General features: G+C 39.4%; 2 protein-coding genes across 2 annotated transcripts; one reads left to right on the forward strand and one right to left on the reverse strand.

Annotated features, from left to right (window-relative positions):
- The first annotated feature begins 675 nt into the window (after positions 1 to 675).
- asb13b (ankyrin repeat and SOCS box containing 13b) lies at positions 676 to 8,694 on the forward strand. Its single transcript, XM_028448644.1, has 6 exons — positions 676 to 1,337; positions 2,516 to 2,715; positions 3,880 to 4,030; positions 4,156 to 4,290; positions 5,263 to 5,454; positions 7,131 to 8,694. Exons 1-6 carry the CDS (start codon positions 1,295 to 1,297, stop codon positions 7,277 to 7,279), a joined length of 870 nt encoding a protein of 289 aa, XP_028304445.1. The 5' UTR covers positions 676 to 1,294; the 3' UTR covers positions 7,280 to 8,694.
- A 785-nt stretch (positions 8,695 to 9,479) lies between these two features.
- On the reverse strand, positions 9,480 to 20,933 carry LOC114465275 (neuroepithelial cell-transforming gene 1 protein-like). The gene is made up of 12 exons (XM_028450184.1): positions 20,635 to 20,933; positions 19,533 to 19,599; positions 19,368 to 19,427; positions 15,258 to 15,365; positions 14,683 to 14,850; positions 14,543 to 14,605; positions 14,378 to 14,474; positions 14,221 to 14,297; positions 12,926 to 13,183; positions 12,666 to 12,836; positions 11,818 to 12,004; positions 9,480 to 9,856 (listed from the first exon to the last, which is right to left on the reverse strand). The coding sequence occupies exons 1-12, from the start codon at positions 20,766 to 20,768 to the stop codon at positions 9,567 to 9,569; spliced, it is 1,680 nt and encodes a 559-aa protein (XP_028305985.1). The 5' UTR covers positions 20,769 to 20,933; the 3' UTR covers positions 9,480 to 9,566.
- Between the last annotated feature and the right edge of the window lie 52 nt (positions 20,934 to 20,985).

Raw genomic sequence — 20,985 nt, forward strand, 5'->3', positions numbered from 1 at the left:
TGGTACAGCTCATGAGCCAAAGCATACCACATTGTCTGTAAAACATGGCAGTGTGGTCGTTGGACACGCATGGCTGCTCGTGGCACTAGGTCACTGGTGTTTATTGGTGTTTATTGATAAACACCAATAAACATATCTTTATATATGTTTATTGATAGTGTGACACAGGACAGAACCAGTCGGATTAATTCTGAGGTGTTCAGGGTCTGCTCAAATGCCGCCAAATGGATTGGGCGGCATTTCATAATACAGATGGACAATGACCCAAAACATACAGCCAAGGCAACCAAGGACTTTATTAAAGCATAGAAGTGGAATATTCTTGAATGGCCATGTCAGTCACCTGATCTCAACCCAAATGAGCATTTTACCTGTTAAAGACTAAAGGCCCACAAACAAACAGCAACTGAAAGCTGCTGCAGTAAAGGCCTGGCAGAGCAATAAAAAAGGAGGAAACCCAGCATCTGGTAATGTCCATGAGTTCAAGACTTCAGGCAGTCATTGCCATCAAATGGTTTTCAACAGAGTATTAGAAAAGAAAATTTTATCTTTAGTTATTTAGTTTGTCCAATTACTTTTAAGCCCCTGGAAAAAAGGGTTTGTGTTTAAAAAAAAAAAAAAAAAAAAAACTGCATCTGAATTGTTTATTTTAAAATTTATTTTAGTACTGTACAGAACCAAAATTACAAAAAAGTGTCTGTCCAAATAGTTATGGACCAAACTGTATCTATCTACTCCATTCAATTAAATTCAAAACAGCTTTAATGGCATGAGAAACAAGTTTACATTGCCAAAGCAAGTGTGTCATAAAACAATATACACACAAAAATAATAAATGTTAAAAAAATGTCTACAGTTGTGATGTACAAAATAGTATACAATAAAATAAAAACAGGGTTTCACTATATATACGTGGAACAAAAATTAAGTTACAAGTGTTATAAATAAAAGGGGAAGAGGTTATACAGAATTTAACATATGTACACACACATATGCGTCCGGTTATACAAGTACATGTCAAACAGTATATGTACATAAACATTTACATATGTAAATGACCATGGATGCATGGGTAGACAATTTCTATATACATTTATCTATCTAGGCTCCACACTCCTACATTTCCCAGAATCCTTTGTCACAATACGTCAGTCTCGTTCTCTCTCAAACTCACACATGCTCTCATATCTCATATGTGGTTGCTTTGAATCTTCTGTCTGGTCTCGGTAATAATGACCTAAATGCTGTCTTTGGTCTGAGGGGCTACCGGATCCCGGACAGGGTTAATAATGTAATGGAGATCACTCGGACCAGGCCCTCCTTGTTCGGGGAAATTGGTAAGTAGCTTAAAGATAATGAGCCAGGCGTCCCACAACAACTCTGGTGAACTGGGCTCAGTAAAACCGTTATTATACTGTGTAGAAACCGTGTTTAACCCGTGTTATAAATTAGCAGGGGACTGAATTTAATTGGTGACCAGCTGTGTCGCAGGTGTTACATCAAAATATGGGACCCGTCAAATTCTGTGACCTTGTTATCGATATTAGAAGAGAATATTTTAATTTTTTTTTTTTTTTTTTAATAAAAAAAGACGATGCACACAATAAACATAAATGTTTGAATGTACAAATCCACTTAGTCACATTACTTGTTTTGTTGGGTTTTCACGGAGCGTCATCAAACCGGAAATCGCCATATAGACCTTTTTCACAACTACCGTATTCTGTACCGGAAATACGCAATCGTTGCGGAAACCTACTTCCTGTTGCCGTCAGGCCAATTGGTCAGACTGCGAAAAACATTTAGAGTTTAATAGACTGCCAAAACTTATAACAAATCAGGGATTAGAGGAAAGGAGATGCTTGTGGTTAGCGAAGTTAAACCAGGATCTACGAGGCAAAAATCTGGCCAACATCCAAATTTGTTCGGCCCATTTCTTGACAGGTACGTGAATTGTTGATAGCAGCGACTCTTAACTAATTCTCTAGTATGGTGATAATATAATTCATATCGTTATTGACATAATATTATCACATTTAATATCCTGCTACAGTAGCAACACAGTTCTTAAAATGTAGAGCTAAAATGCTGCGAGGCCAATTGTGATTTTGTCAAGCTGAGTCTAAAGTCATACTTCAGTCCAAGTCATATAACTCAAGTCTACACCTCTGATATACTATATATATATATATATATATATATATATATATATATATATAGTACAGCATCAAATCTGAACTGTCTGCATATTTCTCTATACAATCATTACATATCTAAATTTATCACCTATTTTTTTTTTATTTCAAGACAGTTATGTTTGACTACCAACCCCAGCCTCGCAAAGAGAAAAGCTACCCATCCTGCAGCTGTTAATTCTTTTAAACTGTATTAAATGATGTATTATAATAAGTTTAGTGAAACCACAGAAGAGAAAAACCAGAGCTGGAACAGGAACCATCAGGGATTAGCTGTCGTGATAGAGTTCAAGCAGAGGCATTATTTCTTATGTTTGCAGCTCATGGCCTCGGTTTCTGGACTGACCGCTCGGCTGTGCACGAGGCCGCCGCCCAGGGCCGGGTGCTCCAGCTGCAACGGCTGATCGAAGGAGGGGCAGCGGTCAACATCGTGGCAGTGGACTCCATCACCCCGCTGCATGAAGCCTGCATTCAGGGTCAGACGCAGTGTGTGAGGCTGCTGCTGGATGCTGGAGCCCAGGTGAGGGGACAATATATCATATATCATTCATTTTATGTATATTGTCCAACTCTAGGCTGTATAACCATGAATGAATTCTGGATTCAAGCATATCGGCATGTGTTTGTGTAAAGAGGGTATAGACAGTATATGTATATATATATATATATATATATATATATATATATATATGAGGCAGGGTTGGCATCAATTGTAATTGATAATTACAATTATGGCGTAATTACAATTTAAAAATCCATTGCTGATGTAATTATAATTAAATTGTAATTGAGGTCAGAAAATTGACTTTGTAGTTGTTATTGCAATGAAAATTCTATAAAAAATTGTTAATTATAATTTAAAGCAAAACTGGGGAACCATGTTACAGTTCTATGTACAGTTCTAGACATATGTAGTTAATAATTAATTAGTGCGTAGGGTGACCTTCTTTTGAAAATCCAGTAGGAGGAAACAGGAAGTGTGCGCTGAGGCGTCCGGGCATGCGTAGCAACAGAGCGCATGGGCGCACCCAGCGGAGTGACGGAGCTCATGTGGGGCATGCTTATCAGACCTGGGGCAGGGGGTGGGGGTAAGAGCGCGCGGAGCGGTACACCAGTTAAGTCAACTATTCATCAGCATTTATGTCTATGCTGTACAACAACAATCATTTCAATCATACAACAACACACAAAAGCAAAATGTTTTAGATGGACAAAGGGGGGTACTTGGATTTTGAAATAAGAAAAAGGGGGTGCTTGAGCCAAAAATGTTTGAGAACCACTGTTCTATTGCTCCCTTTAATTTTCAGCGTGTTGCTTCATTTCACTGCTGTACAGATGACGGTCCCTTCGAAAGTGCAGTTGGGGGGAAATTCTCAGTTTAACAAAGGTCGATCGAATTGTCCTCTTACCAATAAGGCCTGCATGTCTTCAAATGTTCTGCATTTTAATCAAACGAAAACAGAATTTGTAACTGTTTAATGTCGCTCTGAGTTATTTTGACAAACAAATGCCCCAAGTCATGGCTTTAAAATGGAGAAATACACCTTGTACATCAAAATCCCACATTTTTTCCACAGCTTCCTACACTTTTTAAAGTTTGTTTTATTGCACATTGTGTGTGTGTGTGTATGTTAAGGTTTGCGTACTAGCTTCTGATGCGCACACTGTGTCACACCTCTTCCAGGTGGATGCTCGTAACATTGATGGCAGCACGCCGCTTTGCGATGCTGGTGCAGCAGGAAGTCTGGACTGCGTTAAACTGTTGTTGGAGTACGGAGCAACTGTCAACCCTCCTCTGTTCACCTTCTCACCTCTGCACGAGGCCTGCATGGGAGGTACCTTTAGTGTTTGTGCTCCATCCAACCCCTGACGGAAAATAAATGAGTAAACTATGAGCAACATTACATATAGTCATCTGATTAAGGACAACAATTCCGTATGCTCTGTCTTACTCTGATAGGTAATTCAGACTGTGTTCAGCTGCTGATTGACCGAGGAGCATTGATGGAGGCCCACGACTGTCACTATGGGACGCCCCTTCACGTCGCCTGTGCCCGGCAAAACTATGACTGCGCCAAAGTCCTCCTCAACGCAGGTCAGTGCTGGACAAGCCCAAGTCCCTGTATTAAACAAACGCAAGTCACTTTAAAGAGTAACTAAACCCCTGCTTTCTGCTGACCTGCCACTTGGAGGGAAATTTAAAAAATGGCTTGATTATTATTGTTACTGCTGTAGCAGTAAGACACGCCCACTCAGTTAGCCCATAGCACTGTGTGCAGAGACAGACACAATGATGTGTCTATACACATAGCGAGTTCATAAGCTAAGATGTGTCACTACAACCACAGGTACACACAACCCTACAGCCCTGTTCTCCGACCACCAAACGCACATAGCGTTAAGGCGTACACAGACACGTCCGCGCACACACAAAGAGAGACGTAGCATAGATGTGTCTGTAAATACACACATAGCTTGATGAACCCTCTGATTAGAGCAGAATCTGCTCTTTATAGAAGCACAGAGTCAAAAACATCACAGCTACAGCGGCTGTTTCACACGGAACACAGTGGATTTCCTCAGTTAAACTGTCAATCAATGCTCACTGTGGGCTGTGATTGGAGGAAACCCTCCACCCTTCTGTCAGCTTTTATAGGAAGCACTCAACCTTGGCTCAGATGGTAGTGGGTCGTCTTCTGATCGAGAAGTTGGGGGTTCGATCCCAGTACCTGACTATGTGTTGAAGTGTCCTTGGGCAAGACACTGAACCCTAAGTTGCTCCCAGTGGTTGACTAGCGCCTTGTCCCACTGGTGTGTGAATGTGAGAGTGATTGGGTGAATGAGCTGATATGTAAAGCGCTTTGAGACTGCTTCAGTGTGGGGATAAAGCGCTATATAAAATCAAGTCCATTTACCATTTACTATCAAATACCCATTTTGAATTAAATTTCAAGTTTCCTTTTTCTGTTGTACTTTTTGTATTTTGTGTATAAAAAAGGTCTATAAATAAAGTTTTGCTTGCTTCTTTAACTTCCTCATGTCTGAACTGTTGTCTTTTCTTCCTCAGGGGCAAACGTGAATGCAGCCAAACTCCACGAGACGGCGCTTCATCATGCAGCTAAAGCTAAGAACCTGGAGCTGATGGAGCTGCTGGTGGAGTTTGGAGGAAACGTGTTTGCCAGAGACAACCTGAACAAGAAACCTGTCCACTACACCAGTGTGGGCTCACCCTCTTACCTCCGCCTACAGTTCTATGAGAGTAAGTCGCTGTCACCACTCAATTCAATGTTTCCCTACTCTTCTGGTTTCATTTACACCCATTAACACCCCATTATGTAATTGCCATTTGTCAGTACCATCAAGATGCCAACACTTAGTAATAAAAGTGTCTGTAGGTGATATTTGTTTGTATATGAGACATTTCTAAGTGACAGTAAATACTTACAATAACGTCTCATAATATAGCCTGGGTTTATTGTACATTTCCTTAACCCTTAGAGGAATACAGGGAATACTCCCAGGACTCTGATGATTTCAGATACCACAGCACTAAAAGAAACAGATGTGGAAAATGTGTGTCACTGACTGTTACGCTGGATTTCCACTGGAGGCGTTTATCTGCTCCGAAACTGCTCCGCTGCGTAACTTCAGTGCAATCTGCAGTCCTTCAATCCCCACCGCCTCCGGTTTTGCTGTGCATCTGTTTCAGCAAGGACTACGAAGATCCCGAAAATTCACGTGTAATCTCGCAATATATGTATGCGATTCAACCATGGATGAATGCAATATTTATATGTGAAATACAATTTTAAAAGTGCTAGAATCGGGCCAACCATGGTATCACTGGAAAGGTCTGGTCCACCCCCAGATATTTTATTCTGTATTTATGCACTACTTCCTGTCCCTTACTTCTTGTAGCTTATTTTTGTCATATTGCTGCAGCACAGCTCCAGCATCCAGCAGAAATAGAAGGTCTGTGTATTTGCTGCAGAGGGCTCCAGCATGATGGAGCAGTTACGGTGCTGTGCTGGAGCAGATTTGGATGCGGTGGGAATCAGCTGCGTTGCAGTTTCGGAGCAGTTACAGATGCAGTGGAAATTGGGGTTTAGTGTCTTCAGTTCCTACAGATGTGGTCTGAAAGATTTCCAGCCAGGCTTTGATCAACATGGTTAGGAAAGGCAAATTTATTTGTATAACGCATTTCATACTCAAGGCAATTCAATATGCTTTACATGATCAAAAAGTGCAACAGAAAACATTGAACAGTTTAAAAATCAACAAGAAGAATAAAATCAGCATAAAACATTAAATCAAAAATAATAAGAATAAATCCTTTACTTGGATTAAATAATGTTCCCATGTGATGCTGACTTCAGCTCTGCTGCAGTTTGTTCCGCTTCTTTGCAGCATCACATTGTTTGCTGTGAACTCTGGGCTCCACTATCTGACCTGTGTCCATAGATGTGAGAGACTTGTTGGGTTCATACCTGACTAACATCTCACTGATGGATTCTGGACCAAACCCATTCACAGATTTATACACCAGCAGCAGAACTTTAAAGTCTATTCTGAGACTGACTGGGAGCCAGTGTAAAGACTTTAAAACTGGAGTAATGTGTTCTGACCTCTTTGTTCTGGTTCAGACCCAAGGTTAGTCTGCTTTAGTTTGTAAAGCATTTGTACAGAAGAAAGACCTGATGGGAAAAGGATCATAATATTTTCTTTCTTATTTCTTTCAAAGAGATACAAACATATTTTTATGTTGTGCTTTTAAAACCAATATTAAGGAAAATGATTGACTACAACTCCTCATGAATGACTAAAGGCTAACTTTTAAAATGATGAAACGATCTGCAGTTGAAACAAAAACACAGCTCCGGCCCCTCGTGGTGAGGAATCAGTGCCCTGATGTAACTTCTACCGTGTTCTCCTCAGACACACCTCTCACCCTGCAGCAGCTCAGTCGATTGGTTTTGAGGCAGAAACTTGGCGTACGGTCACGTGATGTTCTCTCCCGGCTCAGCTTGCCCAATCGCATCATCAACTTCCTGTTCTACAGGCCGCCGCCGGTCATTGAAGTCTAACTCCAGCTTATTTCATAAGACGGGAAAAGTAGCAGGTATCCCTGAGAGTCTGTATCAAGTCTTTATTAAACACTAAAACTGAGCATTCTGAATAATATCCAGACCATATGTTGTAGTTTGACTCATGTACAATAATCACACTATCTCTTTCAAACCTTATCAATAACAAACAATTAGTCATTTCTAGGCTTTACACTGATCTGGTTGGCTATATTCATATTTCTGAGTGGAGGGTGAATGTGAGCAACCATTCTCAATGTGATGTTCTTTGAGTTTAACTTTTGTTTCTTGTAGTCTGGTAGCCTCTTTTCCTTTGATTTACATTCAAACCATGTGATTTTTACAGTATATCAGTTGTGCTTTTAGTCCATTTTTGGAAATTTGTAGCTTTTTCACCACGGCAGACGTCGCTAACCTTCGCAGCCGTTGGATTATTACGTCACCGAGTGGAAGTGCGTCTGATTGTCAAAACAAACGTGATGGCCGTTTCCTATCTCCTCTCCTAACACCTTTCCTTAACCCTGTGACGTCATCTACGAGGTTATGGAAAAGTGGATAGGAAAGGATATAGGAGGGACTATTCGGACGCAGCCACACACTGACAACAAATGTGATGTTCGGGTCCTGCATGGAAATTCAACTCTTCCACTCCCTCACAGCCACAAGGCTGCGTTTGGGTCCCGAAAAATGGTAACGTTTGATTTTCCTGGAATCTGTCTCAGTTAATACTGAAGGAATCAGGTCGGTCGTACTAAAAAAAACAACCTGAATTCATTTTTTAAACTCACTGATTGGTGATTGGCCCAAAAATCCTGAACATGTAAAGCCTAGTCATTTCTAACTTCTTTCAATGGATAGAAGTGCCATCCAGATAAACCCACGAACACCAGCATGTGTTCTCTGTTACTGTATGTTTAAGATGCATTGATTAGTGATCCCATAGTTTATACTAACAATGAATGAGTGACTTTGAGTACTAATGACATATTATCAGAGATTATTTCTAATTGGATTTGATTTTAAGACTGAATTACATTTAGTGCTGTATACATAATGTGTATATGTATACTGTATATGAAGAGGTAAACATAAGTGTTGCCTCCCCCTACCAGATCGAATGTTGTAACTTGTATTTGCGTAGTTTTTGTGTTAAGTAGTTCCTCCGAGTTTTAACCATTGTTTTTATAACCTCATCAAAAATGTCAAAGAAACAAACTCTGTTATGCATGACTTTGGGGTTACTTAGTGTGTGAAAGAGCATACAAATAAACTCATTTCATTTTGATGTCAGATAAACTGCCAGAAAAGGCTGGACATGAAACGAACATAGTGGAGATTTAGCCAACAAAATGGACCAATTTCTGATAAAAATATAAAAAAAAAAAACGTCTTGATTTTTAAAAAAAAGAAAAAAAGTGCAGTAGCAGAGTTGATGATGAGTTATAGCGGACAGTTCCATACGCATCGGCCTATACGGTTACCGTATGCTATTCAATCCAGGCTGTGGTGTTAAAGTTTGTTTTCCCTTTTTCATCATCACAGCCTCTCACGCTAGGTTGCATTGACAACTCGACGTATGCATCACCAGTGTGTAGACTAGACTGTGTGTGTGCACCCCTGTATCTATATGTATGTCTATATTTATTTATAATCCAAAATGCTACAAAAACTAGTTGGGTTTGTTTAACTCTGACTTACTTTGCAAAGCTGGAAACTTATTTTCAAAGGATCCCGCAAGGCTTCATTACTGTACATATTTGTTTATTATCAATGTACATTTGTAAATACTGCAGATGTTTGTATGAATAAATAAATGACTTACAGTCAGGGTTAGAAACTATTATTTGTGCTTCTTCTGTTTTTTTATTGCATGTAAACAACAAATGACCCGAGTCAGATAAAAGTTTTTATTCAGTGTTAGATTTCCACTGTACACTGTTTAACAACCCTTTCTGTGTGAATCGAGTTCGTGACCTCGGCCAGTTTGATATCACCATTATTTTTCTCCATAGTTTTCTATATACTTCAAACAACTGGAAATGACACATTAACAAAATTGTAAATATTTACATTATGAGGCTGCAGCTAACAAGTGAAACGCCTGCTAATCATTGTACAGCAAATGTAAACAGATCTCAGTCACTGTGGCAGGAATCCCTTTTTAAAACTCATGTTTTAAGTTTTTTTTTAAATTTTTTTCAGCAAAACATTTAGGACGGAAGTGATTGATTTTCAGTGCAGCTACAAACACGCATGCTAACACAGCCGACAGTGATTGGAAGAACATCTACACTCCAGTTTCCTTCCTCCTCAGTGAGCCCAGTCTGCTTCTGGAGAGCGTCTGAGGCCGAAGTTTGGGAACCGGCGACGGTGGCTGGTTCTCATCCATCTCTGCGTTGCTGCTCGTAGTCGAGATGGTGGAGGAACGGTGCTTTGCGGGGATGCGCCCCTCCTGCTGGGCGATGGCAGTGCGGAGGCTGTTCAGCCACTGCTGCTTATGGTAGATGTCGCTGACGTGCAGCGTGTGGGACTGACCATGAGACGGATTCAAGGAGCGCACACGGAATACGTTTTTGGCTGCAGGAAGAAAAACCATGAAGTCAGAAAACCCATCTACACTAGTTTTGTACCAAAACCAACCAATACAAAAACAATCCCACCTACACAGCACTGACACCTTCTTGGCACTAGTTAATACAGCCTGCATGTTCTGCACATTGTTGGGAGAAGTAAGTCCGATACTAGATCACGTGTTAAACTCAATGCCCTGGGGCCAAACCCTGCCCTTTAGAACAGTGGTTCTTAAACTTTTTTGGCTTTAGGACCCCTTTCCCTTATTTCTGAATCCAAATACCCACTTTGTCCGACTACAATGTTTCGCTTAGAAAACAATTTAAAAACTCTAGAGCGTAATTTAATGAGTAATAACACATTTTAAATAGTCTAATTTTTTAAATAGGTGGAAACAGTGCAGTGGTTCCCAACCTTTTTGGATCGTGACCCCATTTTGATATTAAAAATTTCTGTCATTTTTAGGCCGGGCTACCGGACTCAAAACGCAACTCATTTCTAAATTTATCGGAACATAGTCGTGTGATATATCATTTCAAAGGCAATTCAACATAGATCACGATTTTACGTCACACAAATTCATTTGTTTTACTTGGTGGAACCGAGTCATTTGACTGAATTCTTGGGAACGTGGTACGTGCTACTCGGCGGGGAGACGTTCCGCAGGCCCGGCCGTAGTTCATCAGAACTTGTTTTCCTAGAATTAGTTTTTGATCATGTTTGAGCTCAGTTTTTTATTTGATTAACTTACATTTTAGTAAAGTGAAAGTATATAAATACAGTTTTTTGAGATTGTGTTTCAATTAAAAATATTTATTTAAATTTTTCAGAAATTTCAGGCGACCCCATTTAAACTCCAAGGTTGAAAAAAACTGATTTAGAGGCTTCTTAATAGATTTATTTCTATAGTTTTTATCATTTCTGGTCATATCACGCTTTGGGTGGGACCAAGACTGACACTTTATATGTAAATTTTCCTCGATCTCCCTCTCTCTCACCCCATGTAGTGCTATTGCGTACCCCTATTTGAGAAACACTGCTTTAAAGCATCCGGTTTGGCCTGCAGAATAAATAAGAAATGACAGAGAAACCATGAATCATTGTGTACATTTTCAACTGATTCAGTTGTAGATATCTCAGTCCCTCCAAATACACAAATTCCATGACACTCTACAGCAGGAGTCACCAACACGGTGCCTGCGGACAACAGATAGACCAAGTGAGGTGCCCTCAGGAGCTCTAGTCACCATTGAGATCCATCTAAAATCTGATCAACTTTCCAGGACTCAAAGTCACAAATAAATACACATGAGAGTAGTTAGAGATAAATACTGCTGCACCTGAGGATGTTTTAGTATTAAATTAACCATCTTTAAATGTTTATTTTCACTAAAACATTGTGACCAATGTTTTTAAGTGCTGCAGATTTGGTGTATGGTCAGTGGTATGTTATACTGTACATATGTTTGTTAGAAGCTAATAAAATAGGAAGATGATCATTTTCTATGAAATGCAACAATTGCATGAATTAGTTTAGTTCAGAAATAAAGTGTTCCATGTTTAAACCCATGCTTATATCATATGATGGCAGTCATTTTTAACTCAAGTTGTCCAAAGTCCTGGATTTTCCCCAAAATAGCCTACAAAATGTCCCCAAAATTAAATAAAAAAATTGTCAAATCGTCAAGGTAATTTAAAATAAAGTGTCACTTATTGCTTGAATATTGTTGGTGCCTTACATATTTTACATTTCATTAATATGTGGAAGTGTAAACTAGGGCACAGAAAGGTTGAAATAACTAGTATTCTATGCAAAAGGTCTGTGGCCCACTTAAGATCTAACCGGTCTGTATTTGACCCCTGAAATATATACGTTTGACACCCCTGTATCAGATGAATCAAAGCTTCCAATAATGAAATCATGATAAAATCTCTATCAACTCTATCTCACACACACACACACACACCTCTCTCCCCGTTGGTGAAGGCCCCTCTGAAGGAGCCTCCTGAGCGGACCTCCCCGTCCTGCAGCTCCTCCACAGCCAGGTCCCCCACGGCGATGGGCTGTCGGTACACCTGGAAGCAGCTCCTGTCGTTGCGGGTCACCGGCCGGGTCAGAACCAGCAGCTCAGAGAAGAGGAAGACGTGAAGCCTCTGAAAGCAACACACGAGCAGCACAGAGTGATTCTCCATCTCTGTCCAGGACTGAGCCAGGAGAGCGAAACATACGGAGAACTACATGTACTATATAGGCTTCTGGGAATCAAAAGGAAATCAACAGTGGTACTGATTAAAACTATCAATCACATATACTGTTGATCAGGAGTGTTAGTCACTTAAAATTTAATCTTTGGGGTTTAATTCATTTTAAATATTTAAATAAAATAGGCTATATTTCCAAAACAGTTAAATATTTTTGCGGCCCTTATGAGATCTGCCTACTTTACATATTCATCAGAGGGAAACGCGCTAAATGGATTGTGGGCACATTGTGATGTGCAGAAAACGCGCAGTCCTGATTCCCTGGGGTTTGTACGGCGTATTAGCGCGTGGAGTGATGTTTGCACACGTTTTAATACCCCTAAACCTTTAGTGAATCCGCAACTTATTTTATGTAGTCGTAATGCTCACATATAACTTTTAAGCATTTATTTAAAACTGCCTGTGAGCACATGAAACCTATTTATTTAAAAAACAAATAAATCCATGTCACTTTAAGTTTAGAGGCTTGGTAATATCCCCAGTGTAAAGCATCAAGTCACAGATTGACAACTTGTACATAGATATAAACTGTATAAAAAGGAAGAGTTCTCACCGATCCATTCTTGTTCCTCAGTTCACCATGACACAGGAGCGTCTTACAGCTGTCGATGAGTGGATCTCGCTGCTTCTCATCCAGGAAGTCTAACTTGTCGATGTAATACTGGCACTCAGACTCGCCTTTTCTCACATTGATGTCAGACAGAATCTCCTGAATTATTGTGATCTGAAAAAAAATCCAAAGAAACCAGGGAGGAGATAAGCAAAGTAAACACTCGTTCTCAGTGTTTTTCCAGTGACCAGTTCTAAACGTACAGCTCTCTCCAGTGTGGGGACGTCGGGGTGACCCGGGGGTGTGTGTCTGAGAATCTCTCGCAGCAGCAGAGGATACTTCACCAGGCGTGAGCGTGGGATGTCCAGAAAGCTCCACAGCTCCAGCTTCCTGCTGAAGGGCGACTCCAGGCAGCGCTGCAGGAAGTCCTGAACCCGCCGGTCCTGCTTCTTCTGGTCCAGCAGAGCTTTGGCTGCCAGCTGGTTGCTGCAGTAGTTCTTGTAGGCATTTAGACCAGGCAGCTTAGAGGACACCCAAACACACCTATTAGCACGTGTGTACAACACTGACAGTGCTTGATTGCCAGGGTTGGGGTCAATTATAATTGTAAATGTGTAATTAATAATTATGGCGTGATTATAATTGTAATTTAAAGAATATGTTGATGTCATAATTGTAATTGAGTTTAAATAGTTGACTTTGTAATTGCCATGAAAATTCTACAAAACATATCAATTATAATTTAACACAAAACAGGTGAACCATGTTACAGTTCTATGTACAGTTCTACACATGGAGTTAACAATTTTTAAAATATGTTTCATATCAAGCTTTACCATTGAAATAAATTGAAATCTTGTGTTAGCATCTCTAATGACGGGTCCTAAATCAGCTGTAAAATACACTAAAAACAAATATCTATCATCTAATTTCTTTCCCATCTATTACATTTTCAGGCTTCCTAATCAATGAAAGTAAAGATTTTATATATATATATATATATATATATATATATATATATATATATATATATATATTTATTTTTTTTATGGTAAAATCTGGGAAAGATCTATAAGGAACACATTTTAATAATTATTAACTATATATGTGTAGAGCTGTACATAGAACTGTAACATGGTTAATCTGTTTTGCGTGAAATTATAATTGGCAAATTTCTGCAGAATTTTCAGGGCAATTACAATGACAAAGTCAATTATCTAAACTCAATTACAATTTAATTACGATTACGACAGTAACAGATTTTTAAAATTACAACCACATTAATAATTTACGCCATAATTGTAATGAATTATCAATTACGTGATTACAATTACAATTGACGCCAACTCTGACGTAAGTTCCACCGTTGATTAAAATTTTGGTAAGTTCCGTTTTTTTTTTAAATATTACCTCCTTGGCGGAGATAAATCAAAGATCAAAACAAACGGGATGAACTCGGGTACTTGACGGACATCGCAAAAGTAAATAAGGAGGGCGGGGCTTTTGCGAAAGGTCAATTGCTCATGAAATAACTGTTAAATTGTTTAATGATACACACCCAGTCGATGACAATCTGTCCGACCTGAGACACGGTCCCATCAGAGCCCGTTCCCTCTGCCAGCTTTATCAGTAACTCTGCAGGTCAAACACAGGCCTTTCATGATCACACACATAGGGAGGAGGGGACAATGTTTGAAGTGTCAAGTGTGGCTTACCCTCGTGTAAGGGTATATAAGCATCCAGGTCACCAAATATATGTGCCAGCTCCTCCTCCGTCATGATGGAGAGCTTCAGCATGGGGTCGTGGTAAGCCTAGAACCAAGAGGAGCCGAGCGTGTGAACAGGAAGAACTTAAAGCCACTAAACCTGATTTTACCAACCTTTCGTGCCAGTTGGAGATCTTCAATGAGATCCTGTTCTCCTCTGTAAAGCTCGTGGATTGCCTGAATTAGCGAGAGCATCAGTTTATTCACTGCACCTTTAATACCACCTGCACTCAGAGAACAGAATGATGTCTGACCTCTTGTCTCCTGATTTCTTTGACGGAGAAGGCGTTCTTCTGGTGGACGTCCAGCGTCTCCGACCACAGCGTGCTGTTTCTGCGTTTCGTGGGAGTCGGGTTGGAGGCTTTGCTGCCACCTTTGAGGGATGTACGCGGAGACTTGGTGTCGGCACGCAACGACATCGCCTGGAAGGTGTGTTTTACAGGTTAAGATGAGATTATTTGAGATCAAGTAGGATGAGACAAAAGATAAGACAATTTGAGTTAAGAGCAAGGCTGCACAATTAATCAAATGTACAATGCACAATGAGACACAATGAGACAATACAAGTTAAGACGAGACAACACAAGACACATACACACACACAAAAAGATAATACAAGATGATCAGTCAAGATGAGTTATATGGTGACATAGGTAAAGTTAAGTAAAGATAAGTTCAAGGTTAAGATAAAATAAGACAATACAGGATGATAACGTAAGATAAGTTAAAGATAAGATGATATAAGTTAAAAATAAAATAAGTTGACATAATATAACTGCTAATATTTTCATTTCAAATAGGACAGATATAAACAGTTGTGTGGCATCACCTGGATCGTGTGACCAAAGCGACGCACGGCTCCGTTTTTAGAGGGAGACATCAGGTTAACCAGAGAGGAGACTTTGGCCAATGGTCGAACTCGCTTGTTGCTGGGTTCCTGTGGAAGAGAAAATAATTATTCAAATATTATTATATATATAATATTATTCATAGTGTAATATAAAAAAAGTAAGTTAACACACTTCCCCACAACACTGCTGAAAAACAACAACCATTTCATCTGGCAGAGCATTGCAGACTCGGATCTAGAAATCAGACTCCATAGTGACAACACGGTAGTTAGGGTAAATGCAGTCATCTTTACAGCTGATACTGTAACTAGAGGATGGATCCCTGGCGGAACCCTGACGGGTTCCCACGAAACCGGACGAGTCGCGTTCGGACAGATATTTAGAACTGGTGGTCATGTTCGGTCACATTGTGTCATTTGCACGCAGCGTTCTTCCTTTTCTGCTGCAGCTGCCGTAGCCCTGAAGAATGCAGCTTTAACTATAACAGTGAGAGCAGGCTTCACGGTAAAGGGAGAATTATAAAGAAATACACCGTTTTGTGCTTAAGAACATGAATTACCCTAATCTTTGATATATGGATTATGTAAATGTATCTGATGGGTCTCTTTTTTGTGTTTCACTTTCGCTTGTTTGTTAATAAAATCGGTGCTTACCACTAAAACAAACGTAAACGTGTCATTTCTTTGAGAAAAAAAATGTGGTTTTCACTGTTGGATCGGACTCAGACAAGAAAATGCGGCCCAATCCGCACTCCAACGGTGACACGGTTATTTATTTACTCGCTGTTCATGCGACTGTTTACTGCAAGACCTTGAGAAAGCGCACCAGCGTCATTTAACGTCACGTCCGCAGAACTGCGTGGGAAATTGGTGCCCAAAACAGCAGTACAAAATGTTTCACAATTTTTTCAAAGCAATAGTGAGAAATGTGTGTGGGCTCATTCTCCTCGGTTTAGAACGCTTCATCAACCATTAGCATTAAAAAAACTTAAAATTAATGTTTATTTTTTCTCAAACCCTACCCTATGCTCCTTTAAAGGAGACATATCATGCTTTTAAATCCTTCCTTTTTACATATAAATCATACAGTTGTGGCCTATGTAAAGCGTAACTGCAATGCTTGGGTCTGAATTCCTCATTATTATAGCTCCACAGGCCCCTTTTCTACCCCTTTTCTGATGTGCTTCTGAGAGCAACTCGTTTTGGTGCAAATGAGACACTTCATACCCCGCCCCCTCTCCAGGCTGCAGCGGTGACACTCTGTTCAACTCCACCCTGTTCGCCCATTTTTGTAGTTTGATAGAAGAGCTACGATTGTCTAGTGGCGCAGAAACTTTTTATTCACACGTCATTTACAAAATGTCAACAACTTGTCCATCCAGCCTTACGTGTTCGAGCCAGAGTCTGACCCAGCGGAGCGAGATGAAAACGATGATGAACCTACAGAACCCTAACAAGTGAGCTAACACAAGCGCCAAGCTAACACAAGCGCCAAGCTAACGTCACGAAATGCATTTTAATACAGTCTTTTCGGAGACAAAAACAGCAAAATGAAATGACTAATGAAAACTTTAGACTTAAATTAAATCACGTAGGCCATATCATTAAGGATCTAAAAGGAGCACACAGCGCTAACATATGAAGACGGTGCAACTGCTAATGCTAACAAAACAATGACAGGGACGTCTTATCATCACACTTTTTAGCGTTATTTACAGCTTACCGAAGTGCTCTGTTCGTTGTCTCCAAAGATAGAAGGAATTGAACCCTCAATCAGACAAAGTCTTTCGGCAAATCCTTCTTTATACTGGCGAAGCAGTCATCCTTGAAGTGCTTCGCATGCACACAAAAATGACCTTACCCACAGATGTGGGTACATTTCCATGACAAATAAAAAAACCAGGCACTTTGAAAAGGTTCTGATGCTGGGAGACGGTGTAATGAAGCGTGTGGGTTACTACATCCAACAACCGAACATTTTGACTTATCCTATCATAACTTCGGCATCCTTGAGCTTGGACTACAAAATAAAAGCGAGAAATAAAAATGGCGGATTGCTCGAAGTGTTGGGCCTGGAGTCGATGTCCTAATTTGGCAGTTCCGCTGCAAATACTGTGACGTTATTGTTCAAAAAACGTAATAGAGAAATGAAAAATCGAAACAGATTGAAAAATATGACCAAAACAGAATATAAAGATATCAACGGAGCACCTGAAGAGATTAATTTGAACTTTTTTGTACTTCTAAGCACTCTAAATATACAACAAAATGCATTTAAGGGCTAAAAAAGTGGATTTAGCATGATATGTCCCCTTTAATGTGTAAATATGTGAGGTTATACAAATAATAATTGGACAATATAAACAGACAGCATGTCTTCTTGCTGAGGTTCTCAGCGTTGCCAACAGCGTGCATTCAAATATGAACATGAATGAATGAATAAATGAATTGGTTGGTACACAACGGTGCTCTGTGTGATGCACCATTAACCATGGTCCTCTAATAATAGTGGGTAGGTCATTTTCAAAGAGATCTGATTGGTCAGGAGTTGGTGCTTTGACAATGGTTGGTCTCTTATCCAGAACATAATCTGCTCCGGAGTTCATCACAAGTTACCATGGTGATTTACCTCATTAGGAACTTAACTAGTGTCCTAGTACAGGACACACTGGCTTAATCCCAGAAGGCAGCACGATAAAAGGAAATCCAACTATGCAGTATAATAGAGCAATCATGTTCAAGAACAAAGATGATGTCCATAGTGAGGGTTTGTCTTCCCATTAGTGTCAATTATGATGAAATTAGCCCTCAGTATGTATATTGGTTTACACTGAGTTATACTGGTTTGTACTAGGGCTGGGTGATGTGAACCAAAACTATATTTCAATTTTTTTTTGTCAAAATGATGATAAACTAGAAAAAATTCAATATTTTTTAATTTAGTAATCTCTTACCAGAAAGACAATTTTGGGTTAAATTTGCTAATGTTAAATGCCACACAGGCACATTTATTAACAAACAGATGTACATTCTGTGCCAAGGGACAACATGTGTGAGTGAGTACTGTAGTGTGGCTAGTTCAGGGTAAGTTTTGGGTTCAGACGCACTCAGAAATCCATCTAACTGTGCTTTTCATTCTGTTCTGAGAAGTAGTGAAAGCAGCGACCCCTAAAACAAGTATTTTAATACAATAAAAGCCATGGCTACCGGTACGTTAAACGTATCCGTAGACTGCCACTCTATGGATACGCAGCGCCCCTTGGCCAGTTTAGGTCACATGATACGTGCACCACGTGACACTTAAAGTTTTGTCATTTGTATTTTAGCTTATATTTATTTTTAGCTACCCCGCTAACCCTTTTATTTTAGCCCTAACCCTAAATGAAACTATCACTAACTCTAACCCTAAAATGTTTGTTTTTGTCGAAAATGTATTTTTAAAGGTGGAATTTGCCATATTAAATATGTTAAAAATGACCAAAAAAAAATTGTCAAATGTGGAATTCAAACCCACGTTAGCAGTGAGTGCGGCGCCTTAGACCACTTGACCATCCTGGCATGATGGTGACACAGGAACATTGTGCTTATGTGGAAAAGCTCCGGAAATGTATCTATAGTCCCGGCGGCTATGGCTATGTTTAAAGTACCCCCAGACACTTTCAACAATAAAAGCTATAAAATTAAAACATATCATTACAGGCAATATTATAATTTTCAATATCGCCAAAAAACAAATCTCGATATATCTTGAATCTCAATACATTGCCCAGGCCTGCCATAGCTCGTATACGTTTATATTGGTTGTATTCCTTAGTAAATACGACATGAAATATTATACTGGTGGTTTATACTGGTATTCATCAGTAAATCTTCAATAAACCTTCAGTAAAGGAGGGTTTATGATACGTGATGACAGTGTAAGAAGGTTGTAGCTGTGTTTGTTTGTTCTAGCTTCAGTGATTCATGATAAATATCAGCCAGTAATGCTCAGCACTACATGTTATAAATATGTATGTTATACATCTTTATGTACATCATTTTTTCCAATATGCAACACACACACACACGTATAATATTTAGGACTCTCACCTTGAGGTCGAAGCTGGACAGACTGACCGTGTCGTCATCCTTTTCTTTGCGCTTTCGTTTCTGCAGCAGCATGAAATAACAAATACTTTAGTGTCTCACTGGCTGGTCACCATTTAAACTCTGAACACAGAAGAGTCACATGTGATGGTTTTATCTGTCACTCACTAAGCTGAAGTCCCATGGAGTCCCTGGGGTGAGAAAGGTGAATGAGCTGCCTCTCTGCAGTGGAGGTCTGTAGGAAACAAACCCAAACATGAATAATCATCATTCATTACTTCTACAGCACTTTTCCTACACATTAGATGTGGCCCAAAGCGCTTCCAGTATAGAAAAAGGGACACAAAACAAAATACATGGGCAAGAACACACCCTCTTGCAAATAAAAAAATAGAATAAAAAATAAGATGCGGGCATTAAAAAAATACTACAGCATAATATATATATATATATACACACACACACAAAATTACAAGGTTATAAGAATGTGTGCAATGTGTAAAATATTTAAAAAGAATATATCATGCAACTTAATTTACATGTAATTACGTCAATAGTAAATAAATAGCATCTCCTTTGTAAAATGTAGCTAATTATTGTCTCCTATTGCCAGAAGTGTGATAAAATGACCTCTATAGCGTAAAATAATCCTGTTTAAATAAATGACAAGAAAATATAGTAATTTATTGAGCAATATTACTCGTAGTTTGTGGTGAATTTGCTAAAAAAAAAAAAAAATCCTAAAAAGGAACTAAAAACATTTCCCAAAAGTTTTTATTCATTTGTGAAATCTGTCCGAGTAACCCGTGCAATGTACCCCTAGGGGTACACGTACCCCAGTTTGGGAATCACTGAACTCAATAAAAAAAAATTATGTTAATCACTGCCATAAATAAAGCATTAAAGTGTACTATTGTCGCACATACATTGAAGCTCTAATTTAAAGTTCAGTTTTTGGAATATTTTCTGTATGTATCAAATGTAAATCGTGACCTTGCCCTTTAATATCACTATTGTTTCTATCTTAAAACACTTTTCTTTCAAAGAAGCCTTTCGGTTAAACAAATAAAGATAAGTTAATTCCTTATTTAACTGTTAGAACGCACACGGATGTCCTTGTGTCCGAGGTACATTGAATGCACCATTTGCCAGTTAAAACGGGTGATCAGCCTTTTCGCATTTTGAGGTCTAGTATTTTCACTTAATCTCCACATTAATTACATACAGTATAACAGGATAAAAGGCAAGCACTTCATCCACATGTACGCACTTTTTGGAGTTGTTTCTTCGAAGGGTTTTCGGTGAAATCTCGACGCTGATGACGCTCGTCGTCCTCGTTGAAATCCTGCGGAGTTTCTGTTTCTTCTCCCCCGTTTGTCCGCTCGATCCGTCAACGTCGTCCATTTTTCAGGAGGCTCGATTAGAAATAAGTTCAACTGGGGTTGCAGGCTTGAGTAATTGTTTTTTTTAAAAAGAATTTTGAAGCGAATTAAGTTATTGCGCAAAGAAAACAAAGGAGAGTGGACAGAGCAGACATGGAGCTGCGGAAGTTTGAATCTGGCAGCTTGTTGGAAATGGACCAATCACGACGGAGTTTAGAGGTCCGTTGCTGGGATACCAG

The sequence above is a fragment of the Gouania willdenowi genome, chromosome 6, assembly GCF_900634775.1.
Source record: "Gouania willdenowi chromosome 6, fGouWil2.1, whole genome shotgun sequence".
Classification (NCBI taxonomy): domain Eukaryota; kingdom Metazoa; phylum Chordata; class Actinopteri; order Blenniiformes; family Gobiesocidae; genus Gouania; species Gouania willdenowi.

What these genes read in the sequence shown, in the direction of transcription:
- asb13b (XM_028448644.1), top strand. Translation starts at nt 1,295, where the DNA reads ATGGAGATCACTCGGACCAGGCCCTCCTTGTTCGGGGAAATTG. An exon ending in TGCTGGATGCTGGAGCCCAG is followed by an intron (nt 2,716 to 3,879) that starts GTGAGGGGACAA and finishes CACCTCTTCCAG; the next exon opens with GTGGATGCTCGTAACATTGA. An exon ending in CCGCCTACAGTTCTATGAGA is followed by an intron (nt 5,455 to 7,130) that starts GTAAGTCGCTGT and finishes TGTTCTCCTCAG; the next exon opens with ACACACCTCTCACCCTGCAG.
- LOC114465275 (XM_028450184.1), bottom strand. Translation starts at nt 20,768, where the DNA reads ATGGACGACGTTGACGGATCGAGCGGACAAACGGGGGAGAAGAAACAG. An exon ending in AAGAAATCAGGAGACAAGAG is followed by an intron (nt 14,606 to 14,682) that starts GTCAGACATCAT and finishes TCGCTAATTCAG; the next exon opens with GCAATCCACGAGCTTTACAG. An exon ending in TGAGGAACAAGAATGGATCG is followed by an intron (nt 12,005 to 12,665) that starts GTGAGAACTCTT and finishes TGTTGCTTTCAG; the next exon opens with AGGCTTCACGTCTTCCTCTT.